We start from the raw sequence: 21,931 nt of genomic DNA, 5'->3' as shown, positions 1-21,931 counted from the left end.
CAACTTGCTGATCTTGATCTTTGGATACTCCAAAAGATAAAGTGTCCTCTTTGGGCATACTCTCTGTGCTTTGTGATAGCTTACGGATACTGCTCCATGAACCTACTCAAGAGTCAGGAGTGAGGGAGGGTTGATACCTGCATTCACGACTGCAATTTACGTACCTAACATTCTTATCTGCAAGCCCATATGCTCTACCATCTATTAAGAACTGTTTCCCCACTCAAATATCTCTCTTTTTTCCGACAAGAACTTAGTAGTCCAGTCTGTAAAACATCAGCTACTAGAACTATGGTGACTGCTGAACAGACTCTAATAAAGTTTTGCAAGTATGCCGGTGAATGCTTTCGTCTGGATTTGGATAATTCTAGAGAGATGTCTTGCTACAAATGTAATCCATCTTAGCCGAGTTCGACTCGTCCAAGTATAATATAAGACTTAAATCCTGCTAAGACTACTACTACGATATAAATTTATCTTTATTTAGTAGTCAACGTATATATTTAATACTGATCTCAGTATGCGTTCACATATCTTGGTCAACGAATAAGAGGATACAAGGAAGACCGAAGGATAGATATAGCCTTGTGAGAGACGCTAGCAATGGAACAATAACCTTCGCGAAGAAGTGAACACAACGCGCACCAAAAGTCCGACTTCGCGTCCTACTTTCTCGTCTCTTCTTTCGCTTCTCTATTCCACTGCTTAACGCGCTTCCTACGCTAACGTGGTTTCAACGTCAACAATTCCTCTCTCCCACTTCCCCTTTACTACTACTACTGCTGCTTGCTGCTTGCTGCTTCTGCTGCTACCGACGCACTCTAACGACCCAAACTTAAAACTTATGCGCTCGCCTAATCACTCGCGTCCGTTTCATTATGTTCCGATCTCAGCCGCCTGTTAGTGGAATGAAATGAATCGTACGGTTTGATCCGAAAAGTCCGCATACGACTATTTCGTACAAAGGTAGTCGCCGTCCACGACCTTCCGCTTTCTCCTCTCCTCTCCTTCGTTCGTCGTCCCCTCCCCTTCCACATTGCCATTCGAAGAGAAGAGAATAGAACAGGAGAGAGAGTGGGGGAGACAGCTGTGAGCTTGGGAATCCATACCTTGCAAAAGAGGCTGAGAGAGAGAGAGAGAGAGAGAGAGAGAGAGAGAGAGAGAGAGGAGAGAGAGAGAGAGAGGGAGAGAGAGAGAGAGAGGGAGAGAGAGAGAGAGAGGGAGAGAAGACGAGGTAGTGATGCTGCGCACGTGCTTTCGACCGCTGGAGCGGTGCTTTGGAAGGCTCGGGGTAGGAGATGGTCTTCTATGGCACCTTGACCTCAAGCCCCACGCATCTGGTGACTTCTCCATCGCTGTCGTCCAAGCAAACAACGCCCTGGAAGATCAAGGTCAAGTGCTCACCTCCCCTTCAGCGACCTTCATCGGAGTCTACGACGGCCATGGTGGGCCCGAAGCTTCACGCTTCGTCAGCTCCCGCCTCTTCCCCAACCTCCACCGTACTACTATTCTCTCCCACTTCTAACATCTCGTCGCCATCTCCTTACTCCCTGATCCCAATTCTATTTGATTCCTTAGGATTTGCATCGGAAGATGGGGGCTTGTCCGTGGAGGTGATCAAGAAGGCGTTCGATGCGACGGAAGAAGAGTTTTTGCATCTGGTGAAACGGTCGTGGCTGACGCAGCCACAGATCGCGTCGGTGGGGTCGTGCTGCCTCGTCGGGGCGATCGCGGATGACGTGTTGTATGTCGCAAATTTGGGGGATTCTAGGGCTGTGCTCGGCCGGAGAGGGTCCGACGGGAGGAAGGTGGTAGCCGAGCGGCTGTCGACGGATCACAATGTCGCCGTGGAGGAGGTTAGGAAGGAGCTGGCTGCGCTCCATCCTGATGATTCGCATATTGTTGTGCATACCAGAGGAGTTTGGAGGATTAAGGGGATCATTCAGGTACAGAAAAAATCGCTCTTTTCTGCTTAGATTAACTAAGATGTTCTAAGAATTAGCACTTGTAATAAGTTGGTTGTGATTTCTGATGCTATTTATGTTTGTTGGCTTCCCAATTTAAAGAGAAGCATATATAATATGTCTGAATTAGTCGTGTAGTTTAGAGGAACTGCTGGTGCTTTAGTCGGTAATGATAGTAACGTAGGTTTAGGAATTATTGGTTTCTTATTATCTGGTTGTTCTATATGAAGTTTAGATTTTGTTGTATTATTATGGCATGAATCAGGAAGGTCATGAGTTCAAACAAAGCCAAAATCCCCTTGCTAATCCTTTTCTGAATTGTCTGATTAATTCTGTTATATTCTTTTAGATGTGATAGTAACTTAACATGTAGAGGTATATTTTAGGGAAAATTTGGCTTCCCGCACTTAGCATCCTTTAATATGAGTGGAGCCAAATTACCTTTTGTGATTTTGTTGTGCTATAATCATTGTTATTGCTGTGCATGATTTGAACAATTGCTTGAAGTCTTGAAACTAGATTTCCTAAGCATATCTTAGTTGGTATTTGGTAATAGGACCTGAAGTGTCCATTTCTTGCAGGCTTTTCAGTTATATGACAAACAAGGATAATGTTTCTTAATACTAAAGGACTGATCTGTTATCGAGTCAGCCCTTTTCTGTGTTAAGATGCCCAACTTTGGCAATTGTCAAAAGCAATGTTCTCTTTTCCAGCATAAATTCCCATACCTTCACAAATCTTATGCTCTGTACTTGGATATATCTCAATTATTGTTGTTAAAGCTGTGATACAGATTCTTATTCTTCCTTTAAACAGCAACAATGACAAGCAACACTTCCTTTTAGAATTATGTTCTTTGGAAAGCAAGGAAATTGAACACTTCTACAGTTAAATTGTTCGTAAAGCAAGGAAGCTTGACAATTTGTGGCATAACATAGTATGTTTTCACTTTTTTTTTTAAAAAAAAATTATGGACTGTATAGCATATGTTTCTTGAGTAGAGCTGCCACATTGTCACCTACATTTTCATTTACCCACCTATGAAATAATATGCAGGGCATATCACTTCCTGAAGAGTTGAATTGTGTACTTAGATTTTTAAGCTTGTCATCAAGTTAAGTGTGGTGGATGAAGAGGTATCAACTGACTATGTGGACAAGATTTATAGTGTAGTTGCCACACTGATATCTTCTGCTTTGTGCACTTGCATACACAAGAATAGCTGGGTATTAGTTCAATTGAGCTTGTCAGATACATGATCTAACATCTGCACTCTGGAGTCTTAAATTCAAGATGAGTTCTTTGGTTGAAGCTAACAGAAGGTTGATGAGTAATTCTCATTATTGAGTGTTCAGTTTTGCAATTCTTTGCTCTTAAAGTATTGTTTCTTCTTAGGTACATGCCTGTGTAGTCAAATCTATTGACACAACAGTGGAAGTCTGATAACTAAAATACGAGCCACAGATAATACTTTCTATATACTTCCTTATTTCTGCTTTCTTGTATTTGGTATCTTAAGGCAATGTGTGTGCAAGGGGTTGTAAATTTGAGTACAGGTACCAAGTAGAACTCTGCTTGCTCTATAGTCTATATATATTAGTTTGTTTATAGATGTTGATTTTCTGACATTTTGGTGGTGTCAATTGATACTTCTGGTCGTAGGTCAGATCACAGCTTTGAAATGGCATGCTTAATCATTTAATACACTTTTAGCTGGCAGTTTCCAGTAAAACTCTTAGATATCTGGATATTTTTTTCTGCTGATATGTGCTTGAATCTCTTTTAGTTTTAATTATATGAGCTGTACATCTACATGATGGCAATTCGACATTCTTGTAGTGTTCATGGTACTTTGCCCTTATTGAATAAATAGGATGATGAATTAGTTAATCTTTTGGCTAACTGTACTATTTCCCATTATTAGGTGTCAAGGTCTATTGGGGACATCTACCTGAAGAAACCCGAGTTCAGTAGGGACCCTTTATTTCAGCGGTTTGTGTCACCTATTCCACTGAAGCGAGCAGTAATCACTGCAGAGCCATCCATTCGAGTTCGTAAGCTTAAAGAACATGACCTCTTTTTGATATTTGCCTCAGATGGACTCTGGGAGCAATTAAGTGATGAAGCTGCCGTTGATATAGTCTTCAAGAATCCAAGAGTAGTAAGCACCCATTGTCATTCCTTCTGCCCTAAATATAGTCTTGTACTTGTTCGCACCTAATCAAATGCTTATCTAACATATCTCCCGTCCATGTGAAAATTTGCAGGGAATAGCAAAAAGATTAGTAAGAGCGGCCCTTAATGAGGCAGCAAAGAAGAGGGAGATGAGATATGATGATATAAAGAGGCTAGAGAAAGGAGTAAGGCGACACTTTCATGATGACATCACCGTTGTAGTGATCTATCTTGATCATCACAGCCAAGGTGGACAACCCCAACTCAACGATAGCACTTTTAACTGCACCAGTGCACCTATTGACATCTTTTCCTTCAACGCCGATGAATCTGAGGACCCTCTCCAGCCCAACCTCATCACAGATGCTGCATGGGGTTGATACAGTACAGCCAAGTATAAACTAACTTTATATTTTGTGAATAAAAGTTCCAAAAATACAATTAAACATAGTTAATTAGCCAGAGGCATTTGATGTTTCATGTGAGATGTGCTATTAGGCCAAACCTGTAACGAAGATTAGCCAAGCCAAGAGGCAATAAAGATTTGAAGGGGTGATGTACATAGTGGAACTACCTGAGAGTTTGACTAAAGTTCTTTTTGATGTTCATGAGTGCTTACTGTTTGTTTTATTCTTGAATAATTTTTTCTTTAGTTGGTACGAAGGCTTCTATGGAATAAATCTTGTATTCTTTCAATTTGTTATGTTCAACTAACTTCCAATGCTTTTAGGAGAGGATTCTATTTTTTTTCCTTTTAAAATGAAAGTCCTCTATGAACTTTGCGTGAACTTGGGCACGCAGAAAGAGACAGATTCACTGCTCAAAAGCTGGTCTTGGAATGGTGAGATGTCCCAAAGAGATACCTTTACCTCCTAATTTTCTTTGACGAGATTGTAGCTAATTTTGTATTCAATTTTGAATAAATTGAGAACATATCCATTTCACACTATTATTGCTAGAAGAGCAATAAATCAATACATAATTTTAAAGGGAGGATCTATCACATGCTACAATAATAAATTAATAGAGATTTAATAAAGCATAAAGAAAATAATAAACACACAAAAACTTTACATAAAAATATCTCTAAAGAAATGATTAAACCATTGTGTATTCTATCTAAGATTGAGTTGATCATTGAAACCATACAATATGGATTTACATATATGTCAAAGTCTTGCTTAGTTGAATCCGCAATATACTGCTTCTTATGATTAATTTTCATTCTTAATTATTATTGAGATTGATGATTTTGTTTTAGTGATTCTCAAGATGAAATTTTTCATGATTCAGTGAAGACAAGATCTCAAGAGAACATTTAGCACTCGTTGTCGTGGACTCTTTTAAGATTGAGATCTTGATCTATTTAAGGCTTCAAAGGATTAGCTCAAATAATACTAAAGATATGACATAACATTAGGTTTTTTAAGTCTTTACATAGCTCCTCCAAAGATAGCCTCAAACTGCTCTTCACATATACTTTTCTATTGCAAACTGATGCCATCAGACTAAAATCTTTAGCTTCACAAATAATATTTCACTTTAATATTTTTTATTAAACATATCATAACTTATACTAAAGATCATACATAAAGTAGTAGACACGTTACACAAATAAAACCATATTCTAAGTACACACTGTCAATTACATAATTAAATATAAAAAGCTCAAATGCTGCATTAATAGATGTTTGAATTCTTAGATTTGCTTATCTAACTCAATTTGGGCTCATTATACTAATTATATAGACATGCACAGGAAGGTAATGTTTTTACCACATATGTAACATTAATATTGTCTAGATTTATTTCCACATCCATATTCATCATAAAATGCTATCATCGTATTCGTTCTACTCTAAACTTTACTCACTTCCGCATATAAGCTTCGTACGATCTCGCCGCGTATGAAAGGAAGGAATATTCTGTTATTACCCCTTTCTAACTATAAAAATCCCAATCCCAGTCCCTCACAAACAAAAGCTCCGCGTATAGGGAGTGAAATATAAAAAATGGAAAAGGGTAGGTCTCAAATAGAATAAAAACAGAGAAAGCAGAGCGTTTTGAAGGGGGGGAAAAAAAAAAAAAAAAAAACCCCAAATCCACTTCCTTACATCTCGTTTCCTTCTCGCTCGTATCTTATTTGTCCTCTCCAGTCTCCACGATCTCGTTCCCTTCGTTGACGAGAGAGTTCTCTATCGCTAACTAGGGCGAGATCTCTTCCCTTGGAGAACGAAATTGATGGCGAATGAGAGGGTTGAGCTCGCCAAGCTCTGCAGCGCTCGCAACTGGTCGAAGGCCATTCGCGTGCTTGATTCGCTCCTCGCCAGCTCCTGCTCCATCCAAGACATCTGGTTTGGGTCTTTTCCTGAAATGCCCTTCTCAATCTATTCTTCTGATTCTTATCTCTTGCTCCTTCTCGAGTTGAGAAATCTATCTATTCTTTAAGTCTAATTTGCTTTCATTGGCACAAAATCCGAGTTCTTCGGGTTTCTTAATTCTATTAGTCTCCTTCTTGATTTGCTCCTCGCTAAATCCTGCTCCATCCAAGGCATACGGTTCGGATCCTTTATTGGAATGTCCATCTCATTCGATTCTTCTGATTCTGGCCTCTTGTTTAGTCTCGAATTGAGAACTTGATTCTATTAGTCTAATTTGCTTTCGTTGGTCAAATCCGACTCTTATGGTTTCTTTGGTTGTTGTAGCAATCGGGCATTCTGCTACAGCCAATTGGAGTTGCACAAGCACGTAATCAAGGATTGCGACAAGGCACTGCAGCTTGATTCCTCTCTTCTTCAATCATACATCCTCAAAGGTTGGCTCTATTTGCATTTAACTAGTTTTTCTTCCCGTAGTACTCTGTACTTGTGACGTGTGGATTCAAGCATAGTGTTTATGGGATTTATGATTTCCTTTACTGCTCTAATTTGAATTCTTAGATGGAGGCACGTTTCACAGTCAAGCCATCTTACTCGACTAATATCTTTCTGATAATTTTATCTTGTTCAGAATGAAGATGGCACTGATGAGAAACTTGTAATAAAATTCATTTCTGCTGATTTTAGAGTTTGGTGCTCTGGTTTATTTTTTCTGTTGTTTAATTATGTGTAGATTGGGTAGCTGGTTTACCTTACGTTACCAATTTATAGAGATATTGTATCAAGAATTTCCCAAGGATGTTTTGGACCCATGAATTTCATTTCCTTGAATCTTGCTATTTATGGAAAAAAGTTATGAACTAATGACTGAGAGGAACCTAGTAAGCCAGTACCTGTCAGGATAACTTCTCCTATTTTCTGTAGCAGAATAAAAAAGTTGAACTAATCACTGAGAGGAACCTAGTAAGCAAGTACCTGTCAGGATAAGTTCTCTATTTTCTGTTGCAGAATCTCAGAATGTATTATGGTGGAAGACATGATTGCAACTTAAAAAAGGATATTACTTGATCCAATCCATCTAGGTCCTGTTACGGATCAACTATCAAGGGATGTGAAAATGTGAAATCCACCTATATGGTTCATTACTATTCAGTGCTTTAAGACAGGAGAAGTTGAGCCAACCATTTGTTTTTAAATAGAGATTACACAGTGGTTACTTTGTGCATTTCCTTCGAAGTTTAGATTAATAAATACGAGGTAGTGGTTTTAAACTTTCAATCCACTTTTCCTCGTCATGGAAAATTCAAAATCTTGAATGAAGGCTAAAATGTTCATGGACTTTTCAGAGACCTGAAATCAATACCACAATGAGTTATCAAATGTTTAGAATATTTAGCGAGTTCATGGCCAAGGCTAACATTTTTCACATAGCAAAGTCTGTTCATTATGTTGAAATTTATCTTGGTAAATCCTGTCTGCTGGTGGAGTTTTTTTTTTTTCCAGTTCTCAAAAGAATTTTTACTTTACTGTAATATACTATTGATGGCACTTTTGTTGCAAGATGATTCACTCTTTTTTCTTGCTACTCGAACTAGCAATGTGATCAACTTTATCCTGCATATATATGACTTTTGTTAGACTGGTATTGGAGTACAATATCAATTGTGCAATGTGACTGCACTTGTCCTTTGATATTTTTGTTCATTATGCTGATAGATAAAACTACTATCATCAATTATCAGGTAATGCTTTGTCGGCTTTGGGAAGAAAAGAGGATGCTTTGCTTGTTTGGGAGGAAGGATATGAAATTGCAGTTCGTGAGTCTATGGATTTGAAACAATTGCTAGAGTTGGAGGAGCTAGTGATGAGTGCTAAACAATCTAAACCTGTTGTCTGTGAAGATCGTGCCATCGATATATCACCATGTGATACAAAAGTCGTCATCTCAGAGGACCGTGTTGCTGACTCCTCTTGTGCAACCACTCCAAACTCTGACATGAAAACGGTTGTATGTGAAGACCATGTTATGGATTTATCTAGTACGGTGACATCAACTTGTGATTTGGCATCCGAAATTCACAATAAGTCAGATGATACAAATGAAATCACCAGTCAACATATCAATACCATAGAAACATGCAGAAAACCCGATGAAACAATAAAGTTCGACAGGAAGTTATTTGTTTCGAATATGTCAAAGTCCAAGTCAATAAGCTTGGATTTCCGACTATCACGGGGTATAGCACAGGTAGAGTCCATATACTCTAGTATAATTTTGTTGGTTAATTTGTATTTACCTAGTGCACATCCATTGCAGATATGCATGTAAGGTGAACCGCCTGTAACGACTAGGACTCTCATAGAGATGCATCTTTCATTTATTATGGTCTCAACTACATCAGAAGTCTAGAAAATTTTCTTGACTAGTCCATTTGTATACTGTGTTCTTTTTTATTTGCAAATTAGATACATTTGAACTTCCTAATGAAGCTTATGTGTGATGAAGTTCCCTTCCAGTTATCCATAGTGCCTTAAGCATTATTGTCATTCCATAAGTGCAAACAATAGAAAATGCAATAGAGAAAGAATTCCCACAACATGATAGAGCCTTGCCTTTTTTTTCTGTGTTTGTGTATGTGTATTGCATAGAAAAAAGTTTCCATTTTGCTTTATTTATTAATAAGTCAATGGGCATCATCTGTTATATATCTACTTCTATCCATTTCATTTTCGTTTTTACTCTTTATCTTGTGGTTCCTTCTTTTTCATTCAAATTACTTAGGTTTGTGAATGTATTATGCTGCTGTCGACATGTTCAAACGTTCTATAAATCAACCATTTATCTGTCAGGTTTTGAAAATAAAAGAACAATATTAAGTTATTAGTGGAGGGAGGGGAGCACCGGGTTACTCTTTCTAAGAATAGTTGCCTAAGATAATTCCATAAAAATGGAAAGCTAGTCTAATCATGCGGAGGATGCTATCTGATCATACATATACTTTTGAGATGACCTGATAAGTATATTTCGGTGTCATCAGTGATCATATGATGCCCCAGGAAAAGAGAAGGTCGGGCATCATCTACTTCATTGATAACTTTACTTGCCCTTCGCTTTAATTCTCTTGTCCACAAGCGGTTTATAATACTCGGTTATGTTATAATGCATATATGACTAGGTCCATCTTTGTATTCATTGTTGCTTTTCTGGTGATATATCAGCTCTTAGATACATACATTCGTTTTAAACCTATGATAGTTGAAGGGCCAGGTGTGGTTATGAATATGCACATTATAACCCATAAAGTTGATTACTGATTAGATGAATAAGTTAACCATGTTTAACATTTTTCTGAGTGATTGAGGACAATAAAAATATTCAAGGGATTTTTATTTTTTTATTGTTCTTTTTTAATCTCAAAGTTCTCATTATGCATGCAAGTTTACTTATGTTCTGGATATAAGTCTTTGCTTTGCAGAACAGTGGAATCTTGACAATGTGTAAGATAGATAAATCATTCAATTAATATTTTATTCTGTTACCTATTGAGACTTTACAGGTCAATGAAGGAAACTATGATCAAGCTATATCCATCTTTAATCAGGTTTGTATCTGCTTGTCCACTTATTATGGGAGAATCTCTGATTAGAAAACTAAAATCATTTATGACTCTTTGACATCCACAGATTTTGAAGGAGACTCCTACATATCCCGAGGCCCTTATAGGAAGAGGGACAGCTTATGCATTTCAAAGAGAACTTGATGCTGCTATTGCCGATTTTACTATGGTATTGTGATTCATGTAAACAAGCTTCCTTTTCTACTTGTGCTCTTTCCTAAATATACCTTTTTGATAGGCTATACAATCAAATTCATCAGCTGGAGAGGCATGGAAACGGAGGGGGCAGGCACGTGCTGCCTTGGGAGAATTTACTGAGGTGACGCCATTTCATTCTCGCATTCTCGAAATACAATTTATTAAAATTTTAATATTTTCCATCAGGTGTGGTCACGTACTTTTAAATGCAGTATGTGAATATTCTCTTTTCTAGTTACAATTTGGCCTAACTGTTGTGAGTTAGAAATTTCAACCACACTGACAGAATAGTTTGCGCTAGCATCAATGATATGCAAAAGTATCAATTCTGATATGTTAGTTATCATTTTCATCCTCTACTAGCATCTATATTTGTATTTGTATTACTCTCTGTCATTACTCTAGGTTTCTTGATTTGCAGGCCATTGGAGACTTGTCTAAAGCTTCAGAATTTGAGCCAAATTCCTCAGATATTTTACATGAGAGGGGTTAGTTGATCAATGACTCAATGTTCTTATCTGAATAATATCAATATATCATGATATTGGATTGATCTTGATCCACCTTTCATGTCTTATTCTCTCATCCGCTCATTAAGCAACATTTCTGTCCTTTTTCTTTCTTTCTTTTAGGGAGAAATGTGGGGAAGAATCCCAGTTAGGTGATGGTTCTGTTGAAACAAAGAAATGTCCTGTTCATAAGTTTGTTAACTGCTGAACTTTTGAAAGGTTTTGAGTTGAGCCATTTCATGTTAACTATTTTAGGTTTATAATAGACATTAATGACCAGAATGATATTTTACACTCAAATGCTTTAGAGGACTAAATCAAATGGCTGCTGTGTCATTTCATCCATTATCAAGCTAACTGTTTCATAATTCATATACATAACTCATGGAAAACAGGTATGTAGAATATTTTGAGCATTTTGAAAACCTTTCAATGTGTCATCATTTTACTTCAGAGGACGTATACAACTTGAATTTGTAACTTGTCTATTGTGCGCCCATATTGTGAATTAATGATCAAGCACTGGAGTAAATGCTATTCGTGATACAAGACTATCAATTATATATTGCAGAATTACTACCGGGAACTGTCTGTTCTTCAATTTCTTTATTGTGATTTACTTTTTTTAGTGCTTTATTTTCTTATAATGTGATAACAAGGTCCTTCTATGAAGTTGGAAGATAAACATTCAGTTATTTTAAGATGTAATTGGTTTACAACTTCCAAGATAATAAATTGTCTCTACTTAACAAGATAACAGATTACCTCTACTCGACATCAAGATATACTATGCCTACTTTGTAGTATAACATGGTATATTGCAGGAATTGTTAATTTCAAGTTCAAGGACTATAGTGCTGCAGTAAAAGACCTTTCTGCATGTGTTAAGCGTGACAAAAAGAACTGCTCTGCTTACACATACTTAGTAAGTGGAGTCCATTTTTTCCCTTTCTTTGAGTGTTTTAGTTTTGTTACCCACCAAGCGTAGATATTCAAACATACTCTTTTTAATATAAACATGTCTCCAACTATGATGATGTTAGTCCTTATTCGTTGTTCTTTCCATTCAGCTGTAATTTGTTCTTGTTACATTGGTTCTTCAGTGATTTATAATTTTGATGGCACCAAGAAATTCAAAGCACTTTTCTGGAACAAGAACCTTTTGCTAATGATGAAAGTCTTGTACAATAACCTTTTAAATGTTGCTAGCTTGGCTCTGTTTACTTTTCTCATGGCCCATCTCAAAATTGAGTTTTCTGATGAATCTTAGATAAGCATATTATCTTACTTATGTGCTCTTAATGGGAGATTACCATGGCTGTAGGGTCTGGCTTTATCTGCAATTGGTGAGTACCAGCGGGCTGAAGATGCACATCTCCTTGCAATACAACTTGATCAAAATTTCCTCGAGGGTTGGGTCCATCTTGCTCAGGTTGCTCTTCTGCAATATATTAGAGAGCAGAGACTTCTCATCTTCTCCTTTTGTAATTTTACTAACTGAAGTTTAACTCCTTGTCTTTCTATTTGTTCTGTAGTTTTTTTCTTTTCACATGTTATTTAATTTCTTTTTATAAATTCAAATCTTTATTAGCGCCAGTTAAAGTGGCAGGATGTTACTTTTCTATTAATTGTCTTCAGTAGACCACTGCTAACTTTATTACACTGTGGTATATAATTTTCTCTCATTGGCTATATATTATTCGTTTGGAATTAGTTTACTGCTGATATGAATCTAAACTCACTCTTAGATGAATGTTTTTGAACCTCACTGAATCAACTTTGGTTCATCCTGTGACTCCTGTCTCTTAGTTAATGAGGAAAAGTGTGCCTTTGTGCTCTCCCCTAAAGCTTTCAGCCCTTTGGGACTTGTGTAATCCATTTCAGCATTTTGGTGCTTGCCTCTGTTTGTGCAATTTCCATAAGTTTGTTTTTGAGTAAACACTTTGGTTGGAAATCTTATTGAAGAATTGGAAGTTATCTGCTATGATCTAAGTGTTGTTAGGCTTTTGTGTTGTAGTGATAGTTTCTACCATTACCTCAATTGTCAAATGCATGGTTCATTATGCAAGTTCCTTTATTTAGACTTACTACCTTTTTTTCTAAGAAAATACTTATTTCATGGTTGCGTTGCAGTTTTACCAAGATTTGGCAGATTACGAGAAGGCGCTGCGTTGCCTTGAGAAGGTCCTACTAGTTGATGCAAGGTGCATTAGCATCCCAGTTTTTGTGTACTGTATTTTTCGTTCTTTTCCTGTCAACATATACTTTTCTTTTGTTTATGAAGATTTCTTTCTTTGAATTGTTTCATAGGTTTGCTAAAGCATATCACCTGCGTGGGCTACTCTACCACGGGATGGGACAACATAGGTCATATGCCCCTCATCACTTGCTGTTGACTTTCAAGTTCCTATTGGTCATGTTATGTATAACTTCACATTCATAATTTATTTTCCAAATATCAAGGTGATATGTGCTCATAGGATGGGAATTCGTAAGAACTACTCAAAATCACCCAACCCGGGATCTTGCAGTGAGACTTGCGCACACATATATTCTAGAGCCAAATAGTGGCATTACCACCAAGATATCAAACAGAAAATACTCTTTAGTCCTTTGTTAGGGAAAAAGAACCTCCTTGATGTTCGTCCACCAAAGAGAATATGCAACATACTTCAGTGTTGATCGTATAATGTAAAAACTTGCCACTTACTAAATTATTGGAAATGCCCCCCCCCCCCCACACACACACAGAGACAGGGAAGCATATGGCCTGATGGGGCCCAAATCAGGGGTAGAATTGAGTTGTTACACCAATTGTATATTCCTCTGTTGCAATTAGATGCAGCAAATTATTTTTACATGATGTTCTTTTCTTAAAATTTTCTTAAAATCATCCAGCTATTTCTAAGCCATCATGCTGACACATTGGTATTGCAGGATAGCAATTAAAGATTTGTCACTCGGATTGAGTTTTGAGAGCTCAAATATTGAGTGTTTATATTTGCGTGCTTCATGTTACCATGCAATTGGAGAATATAAAGCTGCAGTACGTTACATTTTCTTCTCTTGTTCTTCCTTACATGCAACCTTTATTTTCTCTTCCACCCCTTGCTGCAACTCAATTTTTCTGTAACAATGTTCTCTGATTTGACATTGCTACTCTTGCCTTACAAGTGATTAAAGCTCTATTCTTCTTGTATCCATTCTTTGGCTTAGTTATAGAGTGTGTTTAGTTACTATAGTATACACCCACTTGATCTTGAGCATCAGTTATCATGCCTCCTAAGCTTCCAATATTAAAGGCATAGACTTGAAGAGATGTTCATTTTTGGAAGAAATAAAAGATAAATATCTTTACTGTGAGGGTTTCAAAAGATAAAATTCTTGCATTTAACACTATTCCTTGTATTCAAAACTACCTAAAGTGTAATATTTTGGGAGCCTTTCAGCAAAGCCTATTATCATAATCATATTCTTGTTACCATGTGTAGATACTTATTAAATCTCAAATTTAACTTATCTCAGATTTTATGCTCCTTTGTTGATTTCTGTTACTTCACTTCCTTAAATCACTTTTTTGTTATCATAATAATTTAGACCTCTTGCATAGAAGAATGACATAAAGTTCCTTTACTGCTTATTGCCACTTTCATTCAAGGTTAAAGATTATGATGCTGTACTGGATTTAGAGCTGGATTCTGTTGATAAATTTGTGCTACAATGTATGGCATTTTATCAGGTACTTACTCAGCCGCTCTGCTTCTCCTATGATTTTGTTTGCCTTTGGCCTGAAATTTTTGCTATAGTCTTGTGGGAATTTGTGTCTGAATTCTATTATTACTTGCAATTGATTTTCAATTTTTTTAAAATCTAGTCAGTTCACTACTACTTATATGGAGAGTTGGAATTTCAATGATTCTAGACTAATTTGAATAACTTCTCAGAGCGTCCTTTTCATTTTGCCTGTTCCATTCACATGGTGATTTTTGTTTGTAATAAAGTGGTTATCTCTTCTATTATAGCTCTGATAGTGGAAGTAAATGAAGTTGGAATCTGGTAAAGCATGTTCACATTCACCTTCACTCTTTACTTCTTGTTTTAGGATTTTGAATGCACCATACCCTTTTGAGATGCTTCAGTTTAAATACAACATACTGTGGCATGTGCTGCTGGTTCCCCAACACACACACCCACTCCAGCTGCACCACAAGTATTAGCAAGAGAGTCATGTCTATCGGGTTGAGCTACATCAATTATTTTCTTGGTGGTGGTATACACACTTACACAGAGATATACACGTAGATATGCATATAAATAAATATACATACATACAGTTACATAATGTAATACATTTTTTAAAATATGCATAGCTACAGAGCTTCAGCTTGGAAGCAATCTTTATATCCTGGCATTACCTTGATGTTAGCCAAGATCACCTTTTCCTTTCCTCTTTGCAGTTCATCTCTGAAATTTATATTGCTAACTTGTTTTTCCATCCTGGGACTTATTGCAGAAGGAAATTGCTCTCTATACTGCTTCGAAAGTCAAATTTGAGTTTTTTCAGTTCAACATTGATAATGATGTTGATCCCCTTTTCAAGGTACTTTGTTATAATCTATATTCTTTTTATTTGCAATATTGAGAGTGTGCCTCTTGGATTTAGAGTTGCATATTTTTGTTCGCATGTAAATTTGATAATATCTACACAAGTATCTACATGAATTATGTTTTTATCTTTTGGAGCAGATATGTAGATGTAGATAAGCTTCTTTTAAATCTTTCATACTTCTCATTTGCTGTGTTATATCCAATGAAATTCCAACTTCCACCCCTTTTCCATGAGAATGCTCGTTGAACAACTCATACTTCTGTATACTGGAGCTGTTCTTTTGATGATTAGTAGAATGTGGCAATATTTCTTTAGTTCACTTTTTCTTCTATTACATGGCTTACCTCGGACCAGAGATTTATTTATGGGTTGCTAGAACTGTCTTTGTCAAAGAAATAGATCATTAGTGATATTGTATGTTGTTGATAAAAATCATCAGTGTTAAAAACATTAATAGTAGTATCTTATTTTGCTTGAAGTATGCCGACATTTTGTATCACACAAACTGATTACATATGAATACTAAATCTCTTTTGATATATTACAATTTGTTGTGTTCCTCTTATTAGGTAACTAGTTCATGATCTTTTCAATATTGTGTTTTCTGCTTCTATTTTCTCTTTTCAATGTTCTTTTCATTTGCAACTTTTTTCTTGAGTAGGAGTACTGGTGCAAGAGACTTCATCCAAAATATGTATGTGAAAAAGTTTTCCGCCAACCTCCTCTGCGGTCCTCCTTGAAAGGGGGACGACTAACCAAAAAAGAATTCAGTTTCACAAAACATCAAATAACCCTTCTTCAAGCAGCAGATTATATAGGGAAGAAAATTCAGTATAGTTCTCCAGGATTCTTGCCTAATAAACGACAGGTGACCATTCTTCACAATCTAAATTAAGTATCTTTTTTTGTTTTTTAAATTTTTTATGGTTATCATGTCATCAATGTATGTTGCTTCATTTTGGAGATAAAAAGTCATTTCTTGCATTGAGAACTAGTTGGATTTCTGTACATTTATATATATATATATGCATTTGCTATTAAACCTCATTCTTCATACACATATTCAAAAGAAGGGATGACAGTTTTTGAATTTGCCAAATATGAGAAAATTGTGGGAAACAACCAAAGGAATTATATGAATATGTCATGCCCATTTTAGTGCAACTTCTTTACTCAAGCTCTCATTCATGTGATGGAGAAGTGTGAAAAACTATGGATAGAGTTTACTTGATGTTGGCTCTAAGAGACCAATAAATTATATTATGTACTCTTATTTGACACTTTTATTAAAGATGTTGTAATTATTACCAACTATCCTTATATGCTTCTAAGGAAGAATGCGGTAGATCAATTTAAATTGTTTGAGAAGGCAAGAAGTTGTCTCCCTACATATTCTCTATGAAGTAAGTGAAAGAATCAGAAAACCTACCGTGGTTGAGCCATGCATAAAGTACATAAAGTAAGGGATTAGAATTCTGGAAAGCAACACTTTAAGTGGCCATGGGCCCATGGCTTGTTGGTATGGTATATCACTAGATTGGTCAAGACATGAATCATACACATGGCTTAACTACTACAACCAAAACCAAAAATTTCAGGCAGCACCAGGAGTGTGTTGGGCCTAATGTAGGCCATGTTGCCTGAAAAGTGTCAGGTGCCTTAAGCGTATAACTGGTAGGTCATGGGACTAGTTTATGACCTTAGGGACCTTGCTCGAAGTTAGGGGCTTATGGCCCACAGGTGGATAACAGAATTCTATTTTTTGTGACCTGCAGGTACAAATTGGCAGCACTTAGGGCCCCATGATCTGCCAAGTTCAGGGCTTCAAGCCCTTTAAATACAGGCACAAGTTGTGGGGCATATAGTCCAACGGACTGTTAAAACTAACCTGTGGAAATCTTTATGCTATTTTAGGTAGTGGAACCTTGTTAAAAGTACCTCTATTGTCCACTCAGTAGTAAGTATGTAAAAGCAGCTTAACTGGAAACAAAGTGTTTCATCAAGATGTTCAACGTCTAGTTTTACTGATTCTTGCACTGTAATTTTTATCTATATGAGCCATGGTTAGGTGAATACCCTTCATTCTTTTTTCGGTAGAAGTTGCTAATCACTGAAATTGATTGTTGCATATTCATATGAAATGTAAATTTGGTACTCTGTGTCCCTGGTAGATTTCATTGGTCATGTCTCTGAACTCTGAAGAGCATATATTTTTGAGCTCTGATCCGTATGTTGAACTATTTTGAGCTTATAAATGTTCTTGAACAAAGTTCTATTTTTCTTTAACAGTATCGTATGGCTGGGTTAGCAGCTATCGAGATAGCTCAAAAGGTTGCAAAGGCTTGGCGTTCTCTTAGAAGTTCAAAAAAGAATGGGAAACAGACTAGGAAAAAAGAAAAGCTCAGTATGACGAGTCAAAACAGAGGGGGTGCTTTTTGTAGCACTAGCGCCTCATCTGAAACTTCGACTTCATATAACGTAAATGAAGAGAGATATCCTTCTGGATATTCTTTGTCTTGGCAGAATATTTATTCTCTAGCTGTCAAATGGAGACAGATTTCTGAACCTTGTGATCCTGTTGTTTGGGTGAACAAGCTGAGGTGGGTCACTTTACTTTCCTATGTTATTCTGAACCTTAGAAATGCAAAACATTTGGAGCAAAATTGAAGCATAGATAGGGCTTACCATTAAAATCTTTTATTGCGCTCATTAGTATTTATGGGAACAAATAAATGCTTTTTTTTATGGCAATACTATGGCAGTTGCCTTTTGTTCAAGTGTAACATGAGACTAGTTGGTGTGCCTATAGGAAAATCAGATCGTTTATCTGCTACCTGTATGTGTTAGACTGATAGTTTTAGTACCTCATCCTTCCAATTGTGGCACCAGTTGAATGAACGCTCTTATCCCCGTGGACTGATTAAATGGATAGCTTTTTTTCTCCATGTAATTTTACTGAGAAGACAGTGTGCCATACAAATCAGGAACTTACTGAATGCTGGTATAATAGCAGTGCTTTAGGATGTCTATTAAATACCAAATTGCCTATTTCTATTGTACCTCATGATCATTATGAATGACCCTTATTGTTCGTCATCTTTATCCATTTCCTCTACTGATATTTGGTTGTGTACATCCAGTGAAGAGTTCAATTCTGGATTTGGTTCTCACACACCAATGCTTCTTGGTCAAGCAAAAGTGATCCGCTACTATCCAAACTACCAAAGGTACGAACTTGACTCTTTCTTTTTCTGGACATGATGTTGAAAATGTGTCAGATAGCTTTTCTCCACTTTGGCAGGACAATGGATGCTTGCAAGGCCATCATGATCAACACAAAGTATGTGAATAATGCAGAGGATAAAATTATTCATCTCTCAGAAGCTGGGAAGTTGGAAAAAGTGAGAAGTGCCTCTACCTTTTATAAACCGTACCTAGCAGTTCTCAAATATTATAAAATTTACATCATGCTAAAGCTGTGACTTCAAAGCCATTTTGTGCTAGATTAACATGTTCTCTTGAAAATATCTTTTCTTTCTGGACCCTAATATTGATTTGAGTTATATGTTTATCTAATGATGCTTAACAGTGTTCACTATCTAATGCTTTTGGGGATTTGTCTTGTTTAACTGTTGAACCATTTGTAGATGGTTCATCACTGTGTTTTTCTATTTACATCTGAGGTTCTAACTGAAAGAAGATAAACCTGCAGATAGCAAATGCAGTATCCTGCTCTGACCTGTACGATATAGTTGGCGAGAGCTTCTGGGTGTCTACCACATGTGACAGTACAGCATTTGAGGAGTAATGAAATATAATTGCCTCATAAACTTCTTCATTTGGAATTCTAGACAAACCTAGATGCATTGTTAGAAAATAGTAACTTACCGATCTTGCCTTTTCCAGGAAGCACCTTGAGGGGACAAGAATTACTGTTCAGAAAATGTAATTTATATTTGTATCTTTATGTCTAAATACTTAGCCACTTTATTCTTACTCCATTATATTGAATGATAACAGGGACAAAATAGGATTTGACTTCGCAATTAGAACACCTTGTACACCATTTAGATGGGATGAATATGATGCAGAAATGACGCTAGCATGGGAGGTATACCTTTGGTGATTTTTATGTTTCAGATTTTGTTTCTTCTAAGTTCCATTTTATGAGCATCACAATTTTACTAATATCATGCACTAATTCCATTTTGACTGCCGAGGTGGTTGCGTTGGATAATGCAGCTATCATCTGCTTTCTTCTCTTTCCTATAATATGATGGTTTTAGTTTAACTCTTTGTAGATTATCAAAGCATATGTATGGGAAGTTTTCTCCCTCAATATCCATCTCGCTTTACATTTAGCTTATTTGAATGCCAGGCCCTATGCAATGCCTATTGCGGTGAACTATATGGCTCACAGGATCTTAATATGCTTGGGGCCGTGAAGGATGCAATCCTGCGGATGACATATTACTGGTACTTTACTACTAGTTAAATGCATTATTAGCCATTATTTTGACTGCAGTTACGTACAGTTACTTTTTCCTTGAAAACGTATTCATCCCATAATATATGGCAACATAACTAAACTTTCAGGTACAATTTCATGCCCATCTCTAGAGGCTCGGCTGTTGTTGGTTACATTGTCATGCTTGGGCTATTTCTTGCGGCCAACATGGAAGTCACGGGAAGCATTCCGCCAGGCGTGCAGGTTGATTGGGAAGCAATTTTATCCTCCAATCTGGATACATTTGCGGACTCCATTAAGCCTTGGCTGTATCCATCTCTCAAAATTAACAAGTCGTGGAAAGACTACGCAGATGTTGCTTCCGCATTCTCTACAACAGGATCAGTGGTTGCCGGATTAAGTTCTTACGATGCCTAACATGCATTATCTTCTTGGTATCCCAATCCCAGGTTAGTTACTGCAACGAACTCTGTAGTCAACTATACCTAATGTTATCCGCGGCTCTGACCTTGTTCTATTTTTTGGACAGATATACTCACTCTTATCACCTATCGTCCCGGTTCAACAAGTACAAATGTCCTAAATTAATGTGTGGTTTGCTAAATTTAATCCTCTTTTTCTCTCTGTACTTGTGAATTGTGAGTTTATTTTATCGATTCCTAAGAGAAGCAAATTTTACAGTAAAGAAAAGGAATACAAAAGAGATTGTGGTGCAAAAGCTCTGTTGCTATCCGTTGAATATGCGGCGATGCCCTCCCTACGGGATAATTTATTAACACCAACTTTGGGACACACTGATTAACTTGTATGGGCTTTCACGTGTCAGAATTCTTGATCAAAGCGGCCACAAGTGGTAACAAAAATTGGTGGATAATCTCGTCCTAATTCTACCCAGAGTCAAACAGAGGCAAATAAGGCATAAAGTCCACCACAATATTACCGAAAGAGATTGGTAACTAGTAACCCCTACCATCTTTATCTCTGCTCCTCTCTGCAGCCAAGTTAAATAGAGATCAGATAGTTCCGTCATCTCCCAGTGAGTGAGCTGAGCCATTGGTAAGTGAAAGAAGGATGTAAAAGTCTGAAAGCGAACAAGCGTATCTTAATCTTCTGGTGCATAATAACGTAACGTAGCCCTCAATCCAAGCTTATCTTAATTTGAAACAAATACCTTGTTGAAATCCAACTGGACAGGCGACATCTGTCGAGAAACTTCCTTGGAAACTTCTTGAAGCGTTATTGTTTTGACTCACACCAGTGGATAAGCATATTATCTTTTTTCAGTTTGAGCCACCAAGCGTTAAAGCTTGTTACATTAAATTCGGGAGCCATTTCTTCTACCAAGAATCCATGTTGTTCTTGTCCTTTTTTTTCTTCTAAATTTTCTAATAAACTCCACAACATACAAATCAAGCTCTTAGTCGCACTAAGATTGTGACATGATTTGGCTTAATATTAACACAAGGAATTACTCGTAGGTATAGAGTAAATAGCATGCAAACAATTAAAGTAGGCTAATAAAAGCCACCGCATAAAACCCACCTCAGTTAATTTGGCTGCCATTTGGCCTTCCTCTCTCCGCGTCAAACATAAAAGAAAACCGCGTCTCGCAAACAGAGGAGATGGAACTTGGAAGTGAAGTGAGAGAGAGAGAGAGAGAGAGAGAGAGAGAGAGAGAGAGAGAGAGAGAGAGAGGACAATTGAATTGACCCTATCAATAAAGCCTAATCCGTCGCTCTCGCAATGAATACTTACTGCTCTTCTGCTCGATTCCACAGGCCATCAACCATTTAACCAAAGCAAAGCAATTGGCAATTGGTGACCCACCTCGTCCACCTAACTTTCTTTTATTATATATCAAAAAAGAAAATATAAACTATTTTGTCCAGAACCTACGGGCTCATGAGTTATTATTATTATTTTCTTTCAAATTTCTTTCATATACGAGCCAACTCAAAACCATCTTTAATGACAATAATTATTTTTTGTATATTAATGCAAATTAATTGCTCG

General features: G+C 36.9%; 2 protein-coding genes across 2 annotated transcripts; both read left to right on the top strand.

The window, feature by feature from the left end:
• Window positions 1-643: 643 nt before the first annotated feature.
• Window positions 644-4,835, top strand: LOC140796102 (probable protein phosphatase 2C 78). The gene is made up of 4 exons (XM_073148970.1): window positions 644-1,499; window positions 1,579-1,946; window positions 3,889-4,125; window positions 4,232-4,835. The coding sequence occupies exons 1-4, from the start codon at window positions 1,241-1,243 to the stop codon at window positions 4,517-4,519; spliced, it is 1,152 nt and encodes a 383-aa protein (XP_073005071.1). The 5' UTR covers window positions 644-1,240; the 3' UTR covers window positions 4,520-4,835.
• A 1,344-nt stretch (window positions 4,836-6,179) lies between these two features.
• LOC140796613 (suppressor of RPS4-RLD 1) lies at window positions 6,180-20,636 on the top strand. Its single transcript, XM_073149677.1, has 24 exons — window positions 6,180-6,493; window positions 6,845-6,954; window positions 8,260-8,765; window positions 10,075-10,119; window positions 10,202-10,303; window positions 10,373-10,453; window positions 10,754-10,820; window positions 11,666-11,766; window positions 12,166-12,273; window positions 12,975-13,045; window positions 13,152-13,208; window positions 13,779-13,887; window positions 14,500-14,580; window positions 15,355-15,441; window positions 16,112-16,318; window positions 17,740-18,050; window positions 18,591-18,677; window positions 18,752-18,851; window positions 19,163-19,254; window positions 19,357-19,395; window positions 19,471-19,561; window positions 19,829-19,926; window positions 20,047-20,367; window positions 20,448-20,636. Exons 1-23 carry the CDS (start codon window positions 6,381-6,383, stop codon window positions 20,333-20,335), a joined length of 2,952 nt encoding a protein of 983 aa, XP_073005778.1. The 5' UTR covers window positions 6,180-6,380; the 3' UTR covers window positions 20,336-20,367; window positions 20,448-20,636.
• The last annotated feature ends 1,295 nt before the right edge of the window (window positions 20,637-21,931 follow it).

Source organism: Typha latifolia, chromosome 10 (assembly GCF_019914945.1).
Source record: "Typha latifolia isolate L0001 chromosome 10, TyphaL0001v2, whole genome shotgun sequence".
Classification (NCBI taxonomy): Eukaryota; Viridiplantae; Streptophyta; class Magnoliopsida; order Poales; family Typhaceae; genus Typha; species Typha latifolia.
The sequence above is the reverse complement of the archived record's forward strand: the minus strand, read 5'-3'. Positions and strand labels throughout refer to the sequence as shown.